Source organism: Gigantopelta aegis, chromosome 4 (assembly GCF_016097555.1).
Source record: "Gigantopelta aegis isolate Gae_Host chromosome 4, Gae_host_genome, whole genome shotgun sequence".
Classification (NCBI taxonomy): domain Eukaryota; kingdom Metazoa; phylum Mollusca; class Gastropoda; order Neomphalida; family Peltospiridae; genus Gigantopelta; species Gigantopelta aegis.
Window position 1 is genome coordinate 1,038,794 of NC_054702.1, and position 23,181 is coordinate 1,061,974.

The 23,181-nt window shown below is 38.0% G+C and overlaps 1 protein-coding gene across 1 annotated transcript in view; it reads left to right on the top strand.

Moving 5' to 3' along the window:
* The window catches only part of LOC121371987 (gamma-aminobutyric acid type B receptor subunit 1-like), a 61,298-nt gene that overhangs the window by 30,317 nt on the left and 7,800 nt on the right, over nt 1–23,181 (top strand). Inside the window, exons 5-12 of the mRNA XM_041498222.1 lie at nt 3,335–3,400; nt 4,231–4,570; nt 5,292–5,453; nt 5,640–5,735; nt 7,967–8,117; nt 13,439–13,556; nt 19,285–19,392; nt 19,954–20,076. Of these exons, the coding sequence (XP_041354156.1) occupies nt 3,335–3,400; nt 4,231–4,570; nt 5,292–5,453; nt 5,640–5,735; nt 7,967–8,117; nt 13,439–13,556; nt 19,285–19,392; nt 19,954–20,076 (1,164 nt within the window). The remainder of the gene's footprint in view (nt 1–3,334; nt 3,401–4,230; nt 4,571–5,291; nt 5,454–5,639; nt 5,736–7,966; nt 8,118–13,438; nt 13,557–19,284; nt 19,393–19,953; nt 20,077–23,181) is intronic.

The following is a 23,181-nucleotide window of genomic DNA, read 5'->3' on the forward strand; positions in this document are numbered from 1 at the left end:
AGGGTGGGTGAGGTTATGTTTTGTTTATTTGAGGGTGGGTAAGGAGGTTATGTTTTGTTTATGTGAGGGTGGGTGAGGTTATGTTTTATTTATTTGAGGGTGGGTGAGGAGGTTATGTTTTGTTTATTTGAGGGTGGGTGAGGTTATGTTTTGTTTATTTGAAGGTTAGTGAGGAGATTATGTTTTGTTTATTTGAGGGTGGGTGAGGAGGTTATGTTTTGTTTATTTGAGGGTGGGTGAGGTTATGTTTTGTTTATTTGAGGGTGGGTAGGAGGTTATGTTTTGTTTATTTGAGGGTGGGTGAGGAGGTTATGTTTTGTTTATTTGAGGGTGGGTGAGGTTATGTTTTGTTTATTTGAGGGTGGGTGAGGAGGTTATGTTTTTTTTATTTGAGGGTGGGTGAGAGGTTATGTTTTGTTATGTTTATTTTGTTTAGTTTCTTTTATGTGGGTTTCTTCTTCTTCTTGAGTTACCCATTAAAATGAGGCTTACATATGGACGCATTGTATCTATTAATATATAATAGATGAAATATTCTCTTCAATGTAGACTTCAATACGAGTTGTGATATTAATATCGTGTAAGTTTTCTTTTCTTATTTCTAGCGAATGTAAATGCATCAATGTCGATTGTTGGTCATTAGTTCTAACTCTTGATTATAAATGAATCAATGTCGATTGTTGGTCATTAGTTCAAACTCTTGATTATAGTAATGTCACTCAGATCTCCCAGTAGGGTTTGTGCTTTTCTAGAGACCTTCAAGACGTCTGTACAGAACCCGTTCTCCCCGAGTCGGACGTCCATGGGTAATGGGCAATGGGCAACTATATTTACGTGCCCCTATCCACGAGGGTTCAGGCACGCCCACTTCGGGATTAGCCTCTGACTTCGCCAGTGACTGACTCCGGAGCAGGGGGGGGGGGGGGGGGGGGGGGTAAGTTTGAGGTGGGCGGAATTTGGAAAAAAGCCATTTAGTAAGCGCGGACCAAATAGCAGACACTTCATAAACTTGAAGTAACACCGAGTGGGAGCCGTGTTCTGATTGGCTGAATTTCGATTCCTCGGTGAAGCCTGTTTTTTTACCTAAGTCTACAAAGAGTACTGCATACCGATACATGTCTGGACTCTAAAATTTTAGCCAAAAATGGTTAAGACTGCTCGGCCGAAAAGTTTTAAGGTGATTTTGAGCAATTGAACGGGCGCCGAAATAAAGTGCGTTAGACTACTTATAAAAAAATAAACATAAGAATTTTGAACTGCTTCGAAAACGTTTAAAGTCTAACTAGCCCAAGAAAAAAGAGGTTACTCACGGAGGCAAAGGAGGTTGGTAGGAGGTTGGTATAACAGGACTCATGGCGAGGTGATGGACTGCCCAGGCCTGAAGTTGGGGAGTCCTTCAATCAAGACCTTGATATTCCTGTAGATGGCTGCCGGATATATATCTCTCAACACTATCTTGAGGATACGATGGATCGTAGAATTGGACATATCCGGTATCAAGAGTCCTTGCCTGAACAGTCCGTCCTGTTGTGCAGTCACGTGGATCTGGTTGCCAGTTCCTGTTGAGTGAAGTTGGTATTTTCCAGTTCCGTTGGGTAGATTTCGCCAGTTGTTTTCATTCCAAAGTCCATGGGTATAGGACGCTACTGCGTACAGTGATATATAGTCGTCATGGTCTACCCGTTAAGACGCCTGCAATACACGAAGCGACAGTTAAACTACGCTGTTTCTTTGAAGGCTCATAACATTATTTTTGACTGGTCTGATTGGCAGGTCGCGATCTAAGTAGAGACTATGTTGGTGGTTAAATGGCAGACGTCAGATCACCAGTTAAATACTTCTTACTGTAGATGTGACAATAAATATATAAACTGTATTGGTACAACGTTGAAATATGTACACGCGCACTAGCAAAGGTCGTCATTATTTAAAAGAAACTCATTGGCTCGTCATTAGCTTAAAGTGTATGCTGAAATTATTTTATAAAATGTCTCAACATTTTTAATTACTTAGGACCAATGTTTCAACAATGTTGTAATGAGAGGATCATACAACTTCTGAAATAGACCAAAGCGTCTGAAAATAAAGGTTTTCAACGATAACATTTTATCACGCGAATACTTCTGACATTACTGTGTCTTTGGTGAACTAATGCATTTTATTCATCAGTAAAGAGGTACAATAAGTGATATAGGAAAAATCCGCATTGCCGTTACGTTGTCATCAGAAGACAAGATAATACTCCATTATATAGACTGAATGGCGTATTCAATTACTTAGATGTTAATTAAACCAAACGCAGTACAAATGGCGAACAACAGTTGGCCGTATTAATGCATTTACAAAAAGCCCGCCTTTATATTCATGATATACCATTAACCTGTTATTTGTCTTAAAGTCGACAGAGACCAATGTCTACCTCCCAGTACAGGATCAGACCCAGAGTGATAGCAAACCAGACATTACCACTATCATCGTCATCATCATCATCATCACCGTCATCATCGTCGTCATCATCATCATCATCATCATCGTCGTCGTCATCAGCATCAGCAGCATCATCATCATCATCATCATTATCGTCGTCATCATCATCATCATAATCATAATAATAACGACGTCAATATCAAAGTGGTGATACTTCACTATATATAACACTGAAGTATTTTAAACGAAAATGTGACGTTACCAACGATTGAAAATATGATACGTCGCAACAGTCCAGAAGGTCTAAACTGCCCAAGATGACCCGATTCTGAAAATTATGTACCAGTGCTGCTGAGAATGTTCTAACTGTAGAGTCCAAGAGGCATTTGTCAAAATAGTGGTTGATTTAGTGCTGCCCAGAATGTTCCAACTGTAGTCCTAGAGGCATTTGTGAAAACAGTGGTTGATTCCGTGAATCTCTATCGTCTGTCTCGTCTATGCATCTGTTTATATCTTTAAAACAAATACCTGTATCAGAGCTCCTTAATTATCAAGACATTAAGTTTATGTTGATATGTAAAAAGTATATCTTGAATTTTAAATTGTATATCCATAAAAATAATAAAAAATAAACCTAATAATTCATTATTGAAACATCATAGCATCATTATAATTTGATATTCTCGAGTTAGTAATGAAATATTATATGATATTTTAATTAATGTTTGGATATTTATCACAAATAAAGGCAATAGACAAGTAAATTAAAGAGTTAATAAATACTAGACAAATATTGCGTTTGTAACCGTGATACTGCACCTTGCAGATTCCTATTATGTATGGTAATCAAATCTGCGTTATAAATAGAGTGACTTGTTGAATAATTCTATTTGTTTTTACTTTACAGAAATATGGCGCCAGAATTATAATTGCACTCTTTTACGAAAGTGTTGCAAGGCAGGTGTTTTGTGAGGTAAGACTTATTCCACAAACATATTACAGAACAGATGGGGGTGGATGAACGTGGGTATAGATTAAATGCCTAAAAATAACATACTGTAATTCCATAAAAAGAGCACATTAAAGGACTCTCAAGCCAGACAGGTGTAACAGTTTTCATGTGGTTGAAACAATAGCCACTGACCTAACAGTGTACAAGGGCGGAACGTAGACTATGGGTGAAGCGCTAGCTTGATGCGCGGTCGGTCTAGGATCGATCCCCGTCGCGCGGCCCATTTGAGATATATTGTTCTAACTAGTGCACGACGACTGGTATATTAAACACCGTGGTATGTTCTATCCTGTCTGTGGGATGGTGTATATAAAAGATCCCTTGCTACTAATGAAAAAGTGTAGCGGGTTTCCTTTCTAAGACTATATTTCAAAATTACCAAATGTGTGACATCCAATAGCCGATGGTTAACACATAAATGTTCTCTAGTGGTGTCGTTAAACAAAACAAACTTTTTTTTAACAATATACTAGATCATCATCCGATAAGCATTGCTTCTTTTTAGTTCCTTTAACCATATGTCAGCACCAGCAGGTAAGTCGGTAAACGGTACACTAACGATGGGTGCCTACCTAATCTGATTTGTCATCAGTGATAATTTTGAAGTAAAAACCTTGTAACTATTATGAACAATAAAAAAAAAAAAATTCACAAGTTGTATAGCTTTCCATCACCTTACAAACTGCACCGACACAGGAAAACATGTGTAATGAGGAACAGCTCTATTTTAGTAAATGGTGGACATAATCAGTCCTGCCTGCCAAATCTCTCTAACGTACTCTATTTTTCAGGCTTACAAAATTGGATTCTACGGACCGAAGATTGTTTGGATCATAAGCGGCTGGTACGAGTCGTCATGGTGGCAGCCTCGTTCTGGCGAAAGCCTCGACTGCACAACGGAACAAATGGGTCGAGCGGCAGAGGGCGCCGTCTCGATGAAGAGAATTCACATCAGTCCCCTGAACGAGAAGACGATCGGGGGGATAGTTCCTCGGGACTTCTTCTCGCTACTCGATAAGCGAACCAACAGTAAGAAGTTCATCGGCCACGCCTTCCTGCCGAAAACGTACGATGCCGTCTGGGCGCTCTCTCTTGCCTTGAACGCGACAATGACAAATCTTACACACTCAGGTTAGAATGCGATTTAATCTGCTTGAGATACGATTTCATTGTCCACTCCGTTCTAACGAACTCACTGTCCAGTTCGGTCTAATGATCTCACGATCCACCACGTCCTACCTGTCCAATCCGTTCTATCGATCTCATTACCCACTCCATTCTAACGATCGCACTGTCCACTCCGCTCTAACGATCTCACTGCCCACTCTATTCTAACGATCTGACGATCCACCACGTCCTAACTGTCCACTCCGTTCCAACGATCTCACTGTCCACTCTGTTCTATCGGTTCACTCCGTTCTAACGAAATCACTATCCACTCCGTGCTAACGACACCACTGTCCACCCCATTCTAGTTGTCCAGTCCGTTTTAACGATCTCACATTCCATTGTTATATATGTCCAGTCCGTTATCACTGTCCACTTCGTTATAACGATCTCACTTTCCACTGTTATATATGTCCACTCCGTTCTAACGATATCACTGTCCACTGTTATATATGTCCACTCCGTTCTAACGATCTCACTGTCCACTCCGTTCTAACGACCTCACTGTGCTTACTTGTTTATGTATCTACAGACAGATGGGTGGATGCATGCATTTGCGAGCGAGGAAAATGTTTGCGTTCGCTCGTGATTTATTTTATTTTTATTAAAAATTTTCATTTTATTTATACATGAAATAATACATACATAATATTAGTTTTATTTGTTCCACCTTTACCTTGACTAGGCAGCTCAAAGGGTTTGGAGAACTTCACGTACAGCGACCAGGACATGGCGGATCTGATTGTGGGAGAACTGAAGAATGTTCGTTTCATGGGACTTCCGGGTCTGATCACGTTTAACGAGCACCATGACGCGGTGTCGTCAGTGTTCGTACGCAGACTGCAAGGTCAGACCCATATCATCATCTTCTAAATTATTAGTAGTTTTGTTTTGTTTTGTTTCGTTTTGTTTTGTTGTTTTTTAAATTTAATTTAATAATTTAATTAAACTTACTTAAATTAAATTAAATTAAATTAATTTATTGATTTATTTGTATTACTTCTTCTTCTTCTTCTTATTATTATTATTTCAGATTTGAAAGTACTTAAGGTTGGTCTCTTTGATCCCACAATGAACGCTGGAGTGAGAATTAAATGGCAGAACCCGCAGATGCCTATCAGGTGGAAAGGTGCATGACTTACTTATGACACTTCCTTCTTAATCTGTTAGTTCGCCATTATATCAAAGCTGCTATAGGCCTACCATCGAAATCAAGTGATCAAGTTCGTGGTTTTGGTGATGTTTTCTCCGTATTTGATCATTGTTGTCTTCACATGTGAGGATAACCTAAATTTAATAACATATCTTATGTATACTATAAGTAAAAATTTGGAGAGATGACTTTGTAGTTTGATATGGTTAACAAGATGTTTTTAAAACTATGAGCAGTTAGTTGATTCTTGTAATTAAGATGAAAGTTCCTGCTGCCACTATGTACGCATGTATGATTTTACAAAATTTCGTAAAACCAGGACAAAAGTTACGATGGGGGGCATTGCCCCAATGTTCTATGAAACAATTCCTCACGTCATTCACATAGAGGGAGTACAAACTAGGAGATAGAATGTTCCCCTGCATAAGACCAATCTCATTATTTAGAAAGTCGAACAACATCCTGTTGAACTCTACACAAGTTTTAACACTGATATAAATTCTCTGGATTACCTGTAAGTGTTTTCTTCTGATGCCAGTTCTAGAGAGCTTGAACCAAAGATTCAATCTATTGACAGAGTCAAAAACCTTCTTATAATCAATAAAACAACACAATGCATTGTTATCAGAGAAAGCAGACCAGACACTGGAGTGTAACAAACATATGACATCCACCAGCATTAAGAATGTCGTTAAATATTATTTTAATATAAGGAAATAGGATCTCACAAAATTCTATGAAAAATTCATTAATAATTACATCGAGCCCCTGACGTTTTATTGCAGCAGTCAGTTCAGTATCTCTTCTGTCCTGTTCTAGTTGTTCATATAGTGTTTCAGAGTTACAGGGATTACAACTCGAATCATCTTGAAATCTATTATATGAGAAACGAAATCCTTTAAAATGCTTAAAAAATGTTTTATTAGAATTAGTGTTTCTGAGCTATTTGGGTAACAGCTCAAATGATCTTGAAATCCATTATATGAGATACCAAGTCCTTTAAAATGTTAAAAACATGTTTTATTAGAATTAGTGTTTCTGAGTTATTGGGATTACAACTGAAATCTTCTTGAAATCCATTATATGAGATACCAAGTCCTTTAAAATGTTCAAAAAACATTATTAGAATTCTTTCGGATTATGCTTTCTCATATATTCGAGTGTTACATTGTTTTCAAAGGTGTTTTTCTAAAGACAATTCTATATAGTTTTACATGTGTGTAAGTTAACGCTATTTTCAGGACATTTGATACGATTTGTCCAGATAACCCACCATGAATATTCCAAGATACAATTTGTAAACTGGTGTTCGTGTTATGGTTTGCGTTCCCCGGCGTCTCCTAGTGTCCACCAATTCCCTTATTGTTTACGTCCGGTGTATCGAAATGCGCATGCTTCACTCGTGTATTTTCCACTTTGAAAATGAACACCGTCAATTCATAATTTGTCTTTGAACATCAGCGCGCGCTTACCAGCACATGCAGCTTTGTTTCTCTATGGTGCCAGTAATCTGCGTTTCTCATTAATTTCCTTGGGATATTGTTCGGAAACAAAAACCTCTGATCCTTTTAAAACTCTTGATGCTTTTCTCACAAACTTATTGACACTCCGATATCATCAACAGTATCACTGATAAACTGCTGGCTTGTTCAGAAGATATATAGTGGTGCATTTAGTTTTAGTTTATTGACACTCCGATATCATCAACAGTATCACTGATAAACTGCTGGCTTGTTCAGAAGATATATAGTGGTGCATTTAGTTTTAGTTTATTGACACTCCGATATCATCAACAGTATCACTGATAAACTGCTGGCTTGTTCAGAAGATATATAGTGGTGCATTTTAAGCACACCAATACACATTACATAATCATGTCGTAGTCATAAACGACGGCTTTAAAATAGACTCTAGATCTTCAATAGAACATTGGTCAACCATGCGTCTGTAAAAAATAAACCAACCTGCCGGCTTATAATCGAGTATTTACGGTAGTTGATCGTAAACCCTGGTTTCCATAAAAGTTGTAATAGACGCAGACCGACGCAGACGTTCCAATAACAGGTGTGCATACTGGAACATATTTCAGCTTGCTCAATATACCCACTCCTCTCTCGAACGAAGTCCGCGTGGGGCTGTGTCTGTGGTTTGTGTCGACTTGTAACATTTGTATGAAAACCCGGCTGAAGACTTGTTTTGTTTTTCAGATGGCCGGACCCCCAAGGACTCGATGACGATCTATGAGCGCACGGAGCGACTTTCTCTCAGCAGCTACGTGACGATGTGCTGTCTGGCTGGAGCCGGCATCATCCTCAACATCGGCTTTCTCTTCTTCAACGTACACTACAGACACGCCAGGTACGATCGATTAAAGTCGCCGGTCCCAGTTCCCTATGTACGTACTTTTTTTGTTCAGTGTAAGTACTGTGAACATTAACAGAAAACAGTTATTCTGTTCAGTGTAAGTACTGTGAACATTAACAAAAAACAGTTATTCTGTTCAGTGTAAGTACTGTGAACATTAACAGAAAACAATTATTCTGTTCAGTGTTAGTACTGTGAACATTAACAGAAAACAGTTATTCTGTTCGGTGTAAGTACTGTGAACATTAACAGAAAACAGTTATTCTGTTCAGTGTAAGTACTGTGAATATTAACAGAAAACAGTTATTCTGTTCAGTGTAAATACTGTGCGAATTAACAGAAAAAAGTTATTCTGTTCAGTGTAAGTACTGTGCGAATTAACAGAAAACAGTTATTCTGTTCAGTGTAAGTACTGTGAACATTAACAGAAAACAATTATTCTGTTCAGTGTTAGTACTGTGAACATTAACAGAAAACAGTTATTCTGTTCGGTGTAAGTACTGTGAACATTAACAGAAAACAGTTATTCTGTTCAGTGTAAGTACTGTGAATATTAACAGAAAACAGTTATTCTGTTCAGTGTAAATACTGTGCGAATTAACAGAAAACAGTTATTCTGTTCGGTGTAAGTACTGTGAACATTAACAGAAAACAGTTATTCTGATGGGTGTAAGTACTGTGAACATTAACAGAAAACAGTTATTCTGTTCAGTGTAAGTACTGTGAATATTAACAGAAAACAGTTATTCTGTTCAGTGTAAGTACTGTGAACATTAACAGAAAACAGTTATTCTGGATTCGTCTAAAATAAAACTGGACACGTAGAACTGTTATTTTATTTTATTTTGTTAACATTTATTTATTTATGTATTTATTTTGATCGTCCTCAGTGCACTAGTTGTGGAGACGACTAACACACCAAAAGCCGTGATGTGTGTTGCCCTGTGTATGGAAAAGAATATATAAAACATTTCTTGATGCCTTGGTGCCTTGGTGCCTCTCTCATTATCTAGGCCAGTTGTAACATTCAAACGGTCGTAATTTTATATATGCTAAGGTATTGTTAAGCAAATGTTCCTGACATTTCCATATCTCAAGAGACGGTTTATAGTGACTGTATTAAAGGGACCTTCCTGAGTCTGCTGCAATTTTTAAGATGTTATCGACTAACAGAGACTTTTTAACGATTGTAATTACATCAAATATATTTTTCTGCATAAAATATTAGTGGCTATATATTAAACGTGTTTCTGACCGTTCTAATATTTGTACTAGGTTAAATTTCATTTTATTTCCTAAAAACTATTTTTTCGTACGTACGAAATTATTTAAAGACAAAATCCAGTTTGGACTTCTTACAAATATTGAGATGACCAGAAACACATTGATTATACAGACACTGATATTCTAAACAAGAAAATATATTTAATATGTAAGTTTAATCGTAGAAATATTTTATTAGTCGGAAACATCTTACAATGCAGCAAACTCAGGAATGTCCCTTTAATTTAGTTTCAGAATGGTGAAGATGTCGTCTCCTAGACTGAATAACTTGACGTCTGTCGGTTTATAATCCCTGTGTTTTATTTCAGAATGGTGAAGATGTCTTCTCCTAGACTGAATAACTTGACGCTTGTCGGTTTATAGTCACTGTGTTTAATTTCAGAATGGTGAATAAATTAACGTCGGTCGGTTTATAGTCACTGTGTTTAATTTCAGAATGGTAAAGATGTCGTCTCCTAGACTGAATAACTTGACGTCTGTCGGTTTATAATCCCTGTGTTTTATTTCAGAATGGTGAAGATGTCTTCTCCTAGACTGAATAACTTGACGCTTGTCGGTTTATAGTCACTGTGTTTAATTTCAGAATGGTGAATCAATTAACGTCTGTCGGTTTATAGTCACTGTGTTTAATTTCAGAATGGTAAAGATGTCGTCTCCTAGACTGAATAACTTGACGTCTGTCGGTTTATAATCCCTGTGTTTTATTTCAGAATGGTGAAGATGTCTTCTCCTAGACTGAATAACTTGACGCTTGTTGATTTATAGTCACTGTGTTTAATTTCAGAATGGTAAAGATGTCTTCTCCTAGACTGAATAACTTTACGCTTGTCGGTTTATAGTCACTGTGTTTAATTTCAGAATGGTGAAGATGTCTTCTCCTACACTGAATAACTTAACGTCTGTCGGTTTATAGTCACTGTGTTTAATTTCAGAATGGTGAATAAATTAACGTCGGTCGGTTTATAGTCACTGTGTTTAATTTCAGAATGGTAAAGATGTCGTCTCCTAGACTGAATAACTTGACGTCTGTCGGTTTATAATCCCTGTGTTTTATTTCAGAATGGTGAAGATGTCTTCTCCTAGACTGAATAACTTGACGCTTGTCGGTTTATAGTCACTGTGTTTAATTTCAGAATGGTGAATCAATTAACGTCTGTCGGTTTATAGTCACTGTGTTTAATTTCAGAATGGTAAAGATGTCGTCTCCTAGACTGAATAACTTGACGTCTGTCGGTTTATAATCCCTGTGTTTTATTTCAGAATGGTGAAGATGTCTTCTCCTAGACTGAATAACTTGACGCTTGTTGATTTATAGTCACTGTGTTTAATTTCAGAATGGTAAAGATGTCTTCTCCTAGACTGAATAACTTGACGCTTGTCGGTTTATAGTCACTGTGTTTAATTTCAGAATGGTGAAGATGTCTTCTCCTACACTGAATAACTTAACGTCTGTCGGTTTATAGTCACTGTGTTTAATTTCAGAATGGTGAATAAATTGACGTCTGTCGGTTTATAGTCACTGTGTTTAATTTCAGAATGGTAAAGATGTCGTCTCCTAGACTGAATAAATTGACGTCTGTCGGTTTATAGTCACTGTGTTTAATTTCAGAATGGTAAAGATGTCGTCTCCTAGACTGAATAACTTAACGTCTGTCGGTTTATAGTCACTGTGTTTTATTTCAGAATGGTTAAGATGTCTTCTCCTAGACTGAATAACTTGACGCTTGTCGGTTTATAGTCACTGTGTTTAATTTCAGAATGGTGAATAAATTAACGTCTGTCGGTTTATAGTCACTGTGTATAATTTCAGAATGGTAAAGATGTCGTCTCCTAGACTGAATAACTTGACGTCTGTCGGTTTATAATCCCTGTGTTTTATTTCAGAATGGTGAAGATGTCTTCTCCTAGACTGAATAAATTGACGTCTGTCGGTTTATAGTCACTGTGTTTAATTTCAGAATGGTAAAGAAGTCTTCTCCTAGACTGAATAACTTGACGCTTGTCGGTTTATAGTCACTGTGTTTAATTTCAGAATGGTGAAGATGTCTTCTCCTAGACTGAATAACTTAACGTCTGTCGGTTTATAGTCACTGTGTTTAATTTCAGAATGGTGAATAAATTGACGTCGGTCGGTTTATAGTCACTGTGTTTAATTTCAGAATGGTAAAGATGTCGTCTCCTAGACTGAATAACTTGACGTCTGTCGGTTTATAATCCCTGTGTTTTATTTCAGAATGGTGAAGATGTCTTCTCCTAGACTGAATAACTTGACGCTTGTTGGTTTATAGTCACTGTGTTTAATTTCAGAATGGTAAAGATGTCTTCTCCTAGACTGAATAACTTGACGCTTGTCGGTTTATAGTCACTGTGTTTAATTTCAGAATGGTGAAGATGTCTTCTCCTACACTGAATAACTTAACGTCTGTCGGTTTATAGTCACTGTGTTTAATTTCAGAATGGTGAATAAATTGACGTCTGTCGGTTTATAGTCACTGTGTTTAATTTCAGAATGGTAAAGATGTCGTCTCCTAGACTGAATAAATTGACGTCTGTCGGTTTATAGTCACTGTGTTTAATTTCAGAATGGTAAAGATGTCGTCTCCTAGACTGAATAACTTAACGTCTGTCGGTTTATAGTCACTGTGTTTAATTTCAGAACGGTGAATAAATTAACGTCTGTCGGTTTATAGTCACTGTGTTTAATTTCAGAATGGTAAAGATGTCGTCTCCTAGACTGAATAACTTGACGTCTGTCGGTTTATAATCCCTGTGTTTTATTTCAGAATGGTGAAGATGTCTTCTCCTAGACTGAATAACTTGACGCTTGTCGGTTTATAGTCACTGTGTTTAATTTTAGAATGGTGAATAAATTAACGTCTGTCGGTTTATAGTCACTGTGTTTAATTTCAGAATGGTAAAGATGTCGTCTCCTAGACTGAATAACTTGACGTTTGTCGGTTTATAATCCCTGTGTTTTATTTCAGAATGGTGAAGATGTCTTCTCCTAGACTGAATAACTTGACGCTTGTTGGTTTATAGTCACTGTGTTTAATTTCAGAATGGTAAAGAAGTCTTCTCCTAGACTGAATAACTTGACGCTTGTCGGTTTATAGTCACTGTGTTTAATTTCAGAATGGTGAAGATGTCTTCTCCTAGACTGAATAACTTAACGTCTGTCGGTTTATAGTCACTGTGTTTAATTTCAGAATGGTGAATAAATTGACGTCTGTCGGTTTATAGTCACTGTGTTTAATTTCAGAATGGTAAAGATGTCGTCTCCTAGACTGAATAAATTGACGTCTGTCGGTTTATAGTCACTGTGTTTAATTTCAGAATGGTGAAGATGTCTTCTCCTAGACTGAATAACTTAACGTCTGTCGGTTTATAGTCACTGTGTTTAATTTCAGAATGGTGAATAAATTGACGTCTGTCGGTTTATAGTCACTGTGTTTAATTTCAGAATGGTAAAGATGTCGTCTCCTAGACTGAATAAATTGACGTCTGTCGGTTTATAGTCACTGTGTTTAATTTCAGAATGGTAAAGATGTCGTCTCCTAGACTGAATAACTTAACGTCTGTCGGTTTATAGTCACTGTGTTTAATTTCAGAATGGTGAATAAATTGACGTCTGTCGATTTATAGTCACTGTGTTTAATTTCAGAATGGTGAAGATGTATTCTCCTAGACTGAATAACTTGACGCATGTCGGTTTATAGTCACTGTGTTTAATTTCAGAATGGTGAAGATGTCTTCTCCTAGACTGAATAACTTGACGCTGGTCGGTTTATAGTCACTGTGTTTAATTTCAGAATGGTGAAGATGTCGTCTCCTAGACTGAATAACTTGACGCTGGTCGGTTTATAGTCACTCTGTTTACTTTCAGAATGGTGAAGATGTCGTCTCCTAGACTGAATAACTTGACGCTGGTCGGTTTATAGTCACTCTGTTTAATTTCAGAATGGTGAAGATGTCGTCTCCTAGACTGAATAACTTGACGCTGGTCGGTTTATAGTCACTGTGTTTAATTTCAGAATGGTGAAGATGTCGTCTCCTAGACTAAATAACTTGACGCTTGTCGGCTGCTTCCTCCTCTATCTGGTGCCACTGCTCGGAGAGTACGCCATCACTGACTCACGAGCATTGTGCATGGTAGGTCGAATACAGGGGCGGTCGAGTACAGGGGAGGTCGAGTACAGGGGCGGTCGAGTACAGGGGAGGTCGAATACAGGGGCGGTCGAGTACAGGGGCGGTCAGGGGCGGTCGAGTAAAGGGGCGGTCGAGTACAGGGGATGTCGAATACAGCGGCGGTCGAATAAAAGGGCGGTCGAGTAATGGGGATGTCGAATACAGCGGCGGGCGAATAGAGGGGCGGTCGAATACAGGGGAAATCGAATACAGGGGAGGTCGAGTACAGGGGAGTTCGAGTACAGGGGCGGTCGAGTACAGGGGAGGTCGAATACAGGTACGGTGGAATAAAATGGTGGTAGAATACAGGGGAGGTAGAATACAGGGGCGGTCGAATACAGGGGCGGTCGAGTACAGGGGAGGTTGAATACAGCGACGGTCAAATACAGGGGCGGTCGAATACAGGGGAGGTCGAATACAGGAGCGGTCGAATACAGGGGCGGGTCTATATCAAACTTCTACCGATTGACTCCGCCTTAAGTTGAGCAATACGAACACGTACCCTTTTGACAATGGCCGATCCGGAGGGAGCCGTTTGAAATGTCCATTTTAATAACTTTTTAAAACTTCATCATCCACAACATTCAACACTAGTTTGCTCTGAAAACGCGTCGCTGGAAATATTTAGTTTTAATGTTTCCAGGGAGTATACCCCTAAACTTCCCTACATATCTAACTCCCTTTGGCGGCTCGGCTCATTTGCCTTTGTCAAACTCAAACTTTCCCTCTTCAGAGTCGTGTGGATCCGCCCTGTTTTAGTTTAAAATGTGTCCTATCTGTGTACCTGGAGATAACTATACGGCTGTGCATTGATTCTCTTTCTAACCGGCATCGGTGGCGTCGTGGTTACGCCATCAGTCTACAGGCTGGTAGGTACTGGGTTCGGATCCCAGTCGAGGCATGGGATTTTTAATCCAGATACCGACTCCAAACACCTGTTTATGTCTTGCACACGTGTAACTACACATTTACAATGTTTAAACACCTGTTTATGTCTTACACACGTGTAACTACATATATTTATAATGCTTAATCACCTGTTTATGTCTTACATACGTGTAACTATACATTTACAATGTTTAAACACCTGTTTATGTCTTACACACGTGTAACTAAAGACATTTACAATGCTTAAACACCTGTTTATGTCTTACACACGTGTAACTACACACATTTGCAATGCTTAAGCACATGTTTATGTCTTACGCACGTCTAACTACACACATTTGCAATGCTTAAACACCTGTTTATGTCTTACGCACGTCTAACTACACACATTTATAATGCTTAAACACATGTTTATGTCTTACACACGTGTAACTACATATTTACAATGTTTAAACACCTGTTTATGTCTTACACACGTGTAACTACACATTTACAATGTTTAAACACCTGTTTATGTCTTACAGACGTGTAACTACACACATTTACAATGCTTAAACACCTGTTTATGTCTTACACACGTGTAACTACACACATTTACAATGCTTAAACACCTGTTTATGTCTTACACACGTTTAACTACACACATTTACAATGTTTAAACACCTGTTTATGTCTTACACACGTGTAACTACACACATTTACAATGCTTAAACACCTGTTTATGTCTTATATGTGTGTAACTACACACATTTACAATGCTTAAACACCTGTTTATGTCTTACACACGTGCAACTACACACATTTACAATGTTTAAATACCTGTTTATGTCTTACATACGTGCAACTACATACCTTTACAATGCTTAAACACCTGTTTATGTCTTACACACGTGTAACTACATACAGTTACAATGCTTAAACACCTGTTTATGTCTTACACACGTGTAACTACACATTTACAATGCTTAATCACCTGCGTTTAAGAAAAACAGACTTCGTAAATTCGACCCTTAGAGCTTTAACAATTTAGTTGCCTATTTTGGAATATATATACAAGATAACGCCACTTTTGTTTCCTATTTTAGAATTCTAACATTTGTTGAGTTGTCTTTAGAATGTTATATTGTTCGCACATGCGCTGTGATTCTACCATTGTTTCGTATTATATTGTGTTCCACTAGTCTATTGTGTTTTATTTGGGTCACACGGAGCACGGGCTGTAACGAACACTCGCTGTGCTACCGAGCAGTATTCCAGTAGTATTAAGTAGGACGTCTTTGTGTCTCGTTTTATTGCCATATATTTAATAATAATACCCTTAAATGTTATCCTTGTGAATACCATATGAACTGTGTATAGCACAACAAAATATTCCAAAATAGGAAACTAGATTGATACTGTCGTTTATCGGAAAGCAAATTAGCATTTTCGTTTAGGAATTACTCCTGTTTAAGTGTTTAAAGTGCAGAGGACTCACAAAGCTGTTATCATTATTAAGGATGAATTCTGCGTGGTAATAAAAATCAATAACCACGCAGAACAGACAATGAAAAAAGATAAAACAACACGATTCAATCTATCATACATTACTGACAGGGACATACTAACCCTGACTACCGCTAAACTCTTTACTTGTGTTTATATATTTGGATACATAATTCGTCTTAGTCCCGAAATGACGCACTAATGAACGGATGCACAGACAATGACTGGTAATTCTTGTAGAAAACATGCTTGTCAATTTTATGAGCGCTGAGGACGAGTTCTGCGACGAACTGTGGTCGAAATGATCTTTTGATTAAAACGACAATACATCACTGTCTTGTTTATAACGGTGCATTGTTTGGAAGAAATCTGAAGAAAACCATATTACAGCATGGCATGATTAGTTGTTGGGGTTTTCTTTCATTTATGTCTCTTTAACAATAATGATCTTTTGAATACTATTAGTAGTTTCGCGGTTGAGCCTTTATTGGCAATTAAAGGGTATAGTAGTTACTTTTTGCTATTTGCATTAAAATACAGGAACGGTGCTACACATTTAAAATAATTATTGAAAATATTATTATGTTTATGTCCCTTGTGAAAGTATTTTCAATAATTGTCCCAATCTTTAACTAGTGACAGTTGGACATTATTTCACAAGCCACGTAATACACTGAGTAAAGCCGCGAACACATTTATCCGTTTTTCTCATCCGCTCCCGCCTCCGCACACGTTATCCGTCGTACGCCAAATTCGATAATATTGAAATCAACTGGCGCGAACAGACCTAGCCGCCTCGGTATCCGCACATTTACACCTTTCCGCACAAATCGTCCCGGGACCGATTTTGCCCGAATCGGATAATGGATGCCTATAAGGATTCCCACAATGTGACGTCATATTCGGGTGTTTCCTTGCCTTGGTGTACAACCCTTCATAGATAATGATATGAAATGTTTATTAGCAAGTGACTTCTATATATCACAGATGTTTGATTTTGTCCCCAATGTAAATACATTCACGGACGTAGGCATAATTTTGTAGGGGGGGGGGGGGGGCACACAAACCCCACCACATTAACTGATATCGAGGCTTTGTAAGAGGCATATTATATGTATAAAAGGTGAACTACAAAACAAGGGGAATGTGAGGGTTGGACCCGCTTTTCCTACCTCTGGTTATTCCACTGGATACATCTACACGTGAAGTCACAGTATTCAGTGGATTTCACGATGAAATGATAAGTTGTTAATATTGACCAATGGATATAAGCCATTTCTGATTAATGTGCTATAAATACGAACACGTTATTGTGTGCAGCGTCTTTAACTGGTGAGAATTATACCGTATAACCGGAAATTTTCGAGGATTTTTATTTTCGTGGGTTTCGAGGGTCAGTAGTCAGCATCGAAAATATAAATCCTTGAAAATTTTTGAAAAATCAAAAAATTCTAACTAAAATATTTATTGTGAAAACCATATCACACTGACAATTTACCGGAACATTTTATTTCCTGTCATGCGCAGTCCACCTGATACGACAAGAGAACAGTATAGTCAAAACAACAAGTTATACTTTTTTTAAAGTTATTGCGTGAATCTCACTGTTTGTAGAATATAATAAAATATTTTTAAATTTCGTATATTGTTTTTGTCAATGTCCGCCCGCACTGCATCAAAGATTCTGGGGTGGATGAATGCAGATTTCAACATTTCAAGGCGTATTTTTAATTCTGCCATAACTTTCATAATCCACCTTGCATGAATTGGTTTTATCGCCGAAGTACGCATTTCGATCTTGATGTCCGTTACAACTTCGCCGTGTTTCATAGCCAGGGAAACCCGCTTTGAATACCATGTGGTAAAATTAGACTTCATGGCGTCCTTAAGTGCTTTGTTCACACATACGTCGTAATTGGCTTTACACAAAATCAAAGACTGTGATCAGTTGTCTGTCGAATAGCATACCGGGTATCACAGGTGACTGTTCTATTGTTTAACTTTACACGTCGGTAGTATCGAACAACTGGCAGCCGAAGTGAAACTTTAATCAACAATAGCAAGTATTCTCGCAACTAGACTTGCTAAAACTCGAAAATAAAATCACTTTCAATTTAAATTTGGCAAACAATGAAAATAAGAAACCTTGAAATGTGTTTATACCCTAAACCACGAAAAATTAAGACCACGAAAATGTCCGGTTATACGGTAGTTTGGTAAGTTAGATATTTATGTAGGTTGCTGGTCTTGAACTTCAAGTAAATGCTTTCATCACAGTAATTTTGTATGTGAATATTTCCGTTAAAATGTATTATCTCATTCACCATATTAATTAGCAGTGAATCGTAAACAGACACTCTTTAATGGATGCTGGGAGGAGGTGTATAGAAACGCAAATCAGTAAACAAGAAACTCGCATTCCCTCCATCACACATATCATAGCCTTCCGTGATTGGTAAAATTCTAAATTTATTTTTGATCCTCCCCTGGTGTATTGTTAGTATAGAGCTCTTAATTGGTTAACCTTATTGGTGGTAATTTCAATGTATAAATATTTTTTATTTGGATATACCCATTAAAATGACTTGTTGTACTTCAAAGTTCAAATATTATATTGACAATTGCACTGATATGCAGGTCAGAATGAATGGCACGTTACAGACTTTTATATTTAATAAAACAAAATTAGTAATTTGAAGCAAAAAGAGAACGAGTGCCATCGTTATAATTTTTAAAAAATAATTAATTAACTAAATAAATATATAAATAAATGTACCTTATGCATATAGCAAGTCGTTCACGTGCTGATATGGCATCACCCAATTTGAGTGCTTTCTTTAGCAATGTGGGGCTCAAGTAAGTACAACATTTGTGCAAAGTCTTCTGTACTGGTGGAATCTATATTCATCCATTTGGAGTTCTTGAACAAGTCTGCAATACTCTCCGTGATCATTGTGCTTCATATTGATATGGTGTATCCACCGTCTTCTAATTAACCCCTCTATCGTCTCGTTTCCTCTTTTTCTATACCAGTACAGTAACAATACATCACCAGCATATCAGTGTTGTATCAGAGTTGTAAAAATTTCGACATGTCATATAATTATGGAGAGTTTGTTTTTATGTAGCCTATAACACACCTGGAAATAAAATATTGCATTGTGATGTTCTCGTGCGATCTTGCTTAAACACGACAGGTGTGTTCGTACAAAACACAGTTTTAAATAAACCTATTTTCATTTGTTTTAACTTCGGGTAGACCCAGTTATATTTCAGTACAGTGTATTTTAAATTAGTAAAACATGATTTTGTTTTTCAGTTGAGATTCATCATTCTCGTTGTCGGGTTCTCGTTAGCATACGGCGCCTTGTTTGTGAAAACGTGGAGAGTCTACGTAATCTTTACCAATTCAACTAAACAGAAAAATGTAAGTAAATGTGATCCTGAAATGTTTGCAATATTTTAAGATACTTTCAGAACATATTACTTTTGCATACGTTTATTTGTTGTATTACGTAGAAGAACATTTTTCAAAGGTTAAAAACTATTTTAATACTGATATTGAAACTTCACCCTACATAACTTTTTGAACTGATATTTACCTTGTTGTCAAATATTTCTTTACCCGTGTGTAATTGTATTAATGATGTTCTAGTCTTTATCATACTATAGCAGTGAAATATTCCTTGATCACTTAGGACAGCAGTGAAATATTCCTTGATCACTTAGGACAGCAGTGAAATATTCCGTTACCCTTGTTTCTGGTTTTATGGATGTTCTAGACTTGATCACTTAGGACAGCAGTGAAATATTCCGTTACCCTTGTTTCTGGTTTTATGGATGTTCGTTACCCTTGTTTCTGGTTTTATGAATGTTCTAGACTTGATCACTTAAGAGATAAAAAGCTTCGTTGGGCCCGGTAGGGGACATGTATCGTTTTAGCAGTACTCTAACAACGTTTGTTATGTTGATATGTTTGCGGTTCCAGATCGTGACTGACACGAAGCTGATCGTGATGCTGGGTCTGCTGGTTCTCTTCAACGTGCTCGTCCTGTGTGTCTGGTTCACCGTCGATCCGGTCAGGATCGTCAACACAAAACTCGTGCCGCTGGTACGTCAGTTACACAGCGCACTAAACAAGCTAGGTCTCTTAACCTGAACTGGTTACGACGACTATCAGTTCCCGCCATAAAACCTAACTTCATCAATTCAATAACACATCGCACTAAACAAGCTAGGTCTCTTAACCTGAACTGGTTACGACGACTATCAGTTCCCGCCATAAAACCTAACTTCATCAATTCAATAACACATCGCACTAAAACAAGCGAGGTCTCTTAACCTGAACTGGTTACGACGACTATCAGTTCCCGCCATAAAACCTAACTTCATCAATTCAATAACACATCGCACTAAAACAAGCGAGGTCTCTTAACCTGAACTGGTTACGACGACTATCAGTTCCCGCCATAAAACCTAACTTCATCAATTCAATAACACATCGCACTAAAACAAGCGAGGTCTCTTAACCTGAACTGGTTACGACGACTATCAGTTCCCGCCATAAAACCTAACTTCATCAATTCAATAACACATCGCACTAAACAAGCTAGGTCTCTTAACCTGAACTGGTTACGACGACTATCAGTTCCCGCCATAAAACCTAACTTCATCAATTCAATAACACATCGCACTAAACAAGCTAGGTCTCTTAACCTGAACTGGTTACGACGACTATCAGTTCCCGCCATAAAACCTAACTTCATCAATTCAATAACACATCGCACTAAAACAAGCTAGGTCTCTTAACCTGAACTGGTTACGACGACTATCAGTTCCCGCCATAAAACCTAACTTCATCAATTCAATAACACATCGCACTAAAACAAGCGAGGTCTCTTAACCTGAACTGGTTACGACGACTATCAGTTCCCGCCATAAAACCTAACTTCATCAATTCAATAACACATCGCACTAAAACAAGCTAGGTCTCTTAACCTGAACTGGTTACGACGACTATCAGTTCCCGTCATAAAACCTAACTTCATCAATTCAATAACACATCGCACTAAAACAAGCTAGGTCTCTTAACCTGAACTGGTTACGACGACTATCAGTTCCCGCCATAAAACCTAACTTCATCAATTCAATAACACATCGCACTAAAACAAGCTAGGTCTCTTAACCTGAACTGGTTACGACGACTATCAGTTCCCGCCATAAAACCTAACTTCATCAATTCAATAACACATCGCACTAAAACAAGCGAGGTCTCTTAACCTGAACTGGTTACGACGACTATCAGTTCCCGCCATAAAACCTAACTTCATCAATTCAATAACACATCGCACTAAAACAAGCGAGGTCTCTTAACCTGAACTGGTTACGACGACTATCAGTTCCCGCCATAAAACCTAACTTCATCAATTCAATAACACATCGCACTAAAACAAGCGAGGTCTCTTAACCTGAACTGGTTACGACGACTATCAGTTCCCGCCATAAAACCTAACTTCATCAATTCAATAACACATCGCACTAAAACAAGCGAGGTCTCTTAACCTGAACTGGTTACGACGACTATCAGTTCCCGCCATAAAACCTAACTTCATCAATTCAATAACACATCGCACTAAACAAGCTAGGTCTCTTAACCTGAACTGGTTACGACGACTATCAGTTCCCGCCATAAAACCTAACTTCATCAATTCAATAACACAGCGCACTAAACAAGCTAGGTCTCTTAACCTGAACTGGTTACGACGACTATCAGTTCCCGCCATAAAACCTAACTTCATCAATTCAATAACACATCGCACTAAAACAAGCTAGGTCTCTTAACCTGAACTGGTTACGACGACTATCAGTTCCCGCCATAAAACCTAACTTCATCAATTCAATAACACATCGCACTAAAACAAGCGAGGTCTCTTAACCTGAACTGGTTACGACGACTATCAGTTCCCGCCATAAAACCTAACTTCATCAATTCAATAACACATCGCACTAAAACAAGCGAGGTCTCTTAACCTGAACTGGTTACGACGACTATCAGTTCCCGCCATAAAACCTAACTTCATCAATTCAATAACACATCGCACTAAAACAAGCGAGGTCTCTTAACCTGAACTGGTTACGACGACTATCAGTTCCCGCCATAAAACCTAACTTCATCAATTCAATAACACATCGCACTAAAACAAGCGAGGTCTCTTAACCTGAACTGGTTACGACGACTATCAGTTCCCGCCATAAAACCTAACTTCATCAATTCAATAACACATCGCACTAAAACAAGCGAGGTCTCTTAACCTGAACTGGTTACGACGACTATCAGTTCCCGCCATAAAACCTAACTTCATCAATTCAATAACACATCGCACTAAAACAAGCGAGGTCTCTTAACCTGAACTGGTTACGACGACTATCAGTTCCCGCCATAAAACCTAACTTCATCAATTCAATAACACATCGCACTAAAACAAGCGAGGTCTCTTAACCTGAACTGGTTACGACGACTATCAGTTCCCGCCATAAAACCTAACTTCATCAATTCAATAACACATCGCACTAAAACAAGCGAGGTCTCTTAACCTGAACTGGTTACGACGACTATCAGTTCCCGCCATAAAACCTAACTTCATCAATTCAATAACACATCGCACTAAAACAAGCGAGGTCTCTTAACCTGAACTGGTTACGACGACTATCAGTTCCCGCCATAAAACCTAACTTCATCAATTCAATAACACAGCGCACTAAACAAGCTAGGTCTCTTAACCTGAACTGGTTACGACGACTATCAGTTCCCGCCATAAAACCTAACTTCATCAATTCAATAACACATCGCACTAAAACAAGCTAGGTCTCTTAACCTGAACTGGTTACGACGACTATCAGTTCCCGCCATAAAACCTAACTTCATCAATTCAATAACACATCGCACTAAAACAAGCGAGGTCTCTTAACCTGAACTGGTTACGACGACTATCAGTTCCCGCCATAAAACCTAACTTCATCAATTCAATAACACATCGCACTAAAACAAGCGAGGTCTCTTAACCTGAACTGGTTACGACGACTATCAGTTCCCGCCATAAAACCTAACTTCATCAATTCAATAACACATCGCACTAAAACAAGCGAGGTCTCTTAACCTGAACTGGTTACGACGACTATCAGTTCCCGCCATAAAACCTAACTTCATCAATTCAAT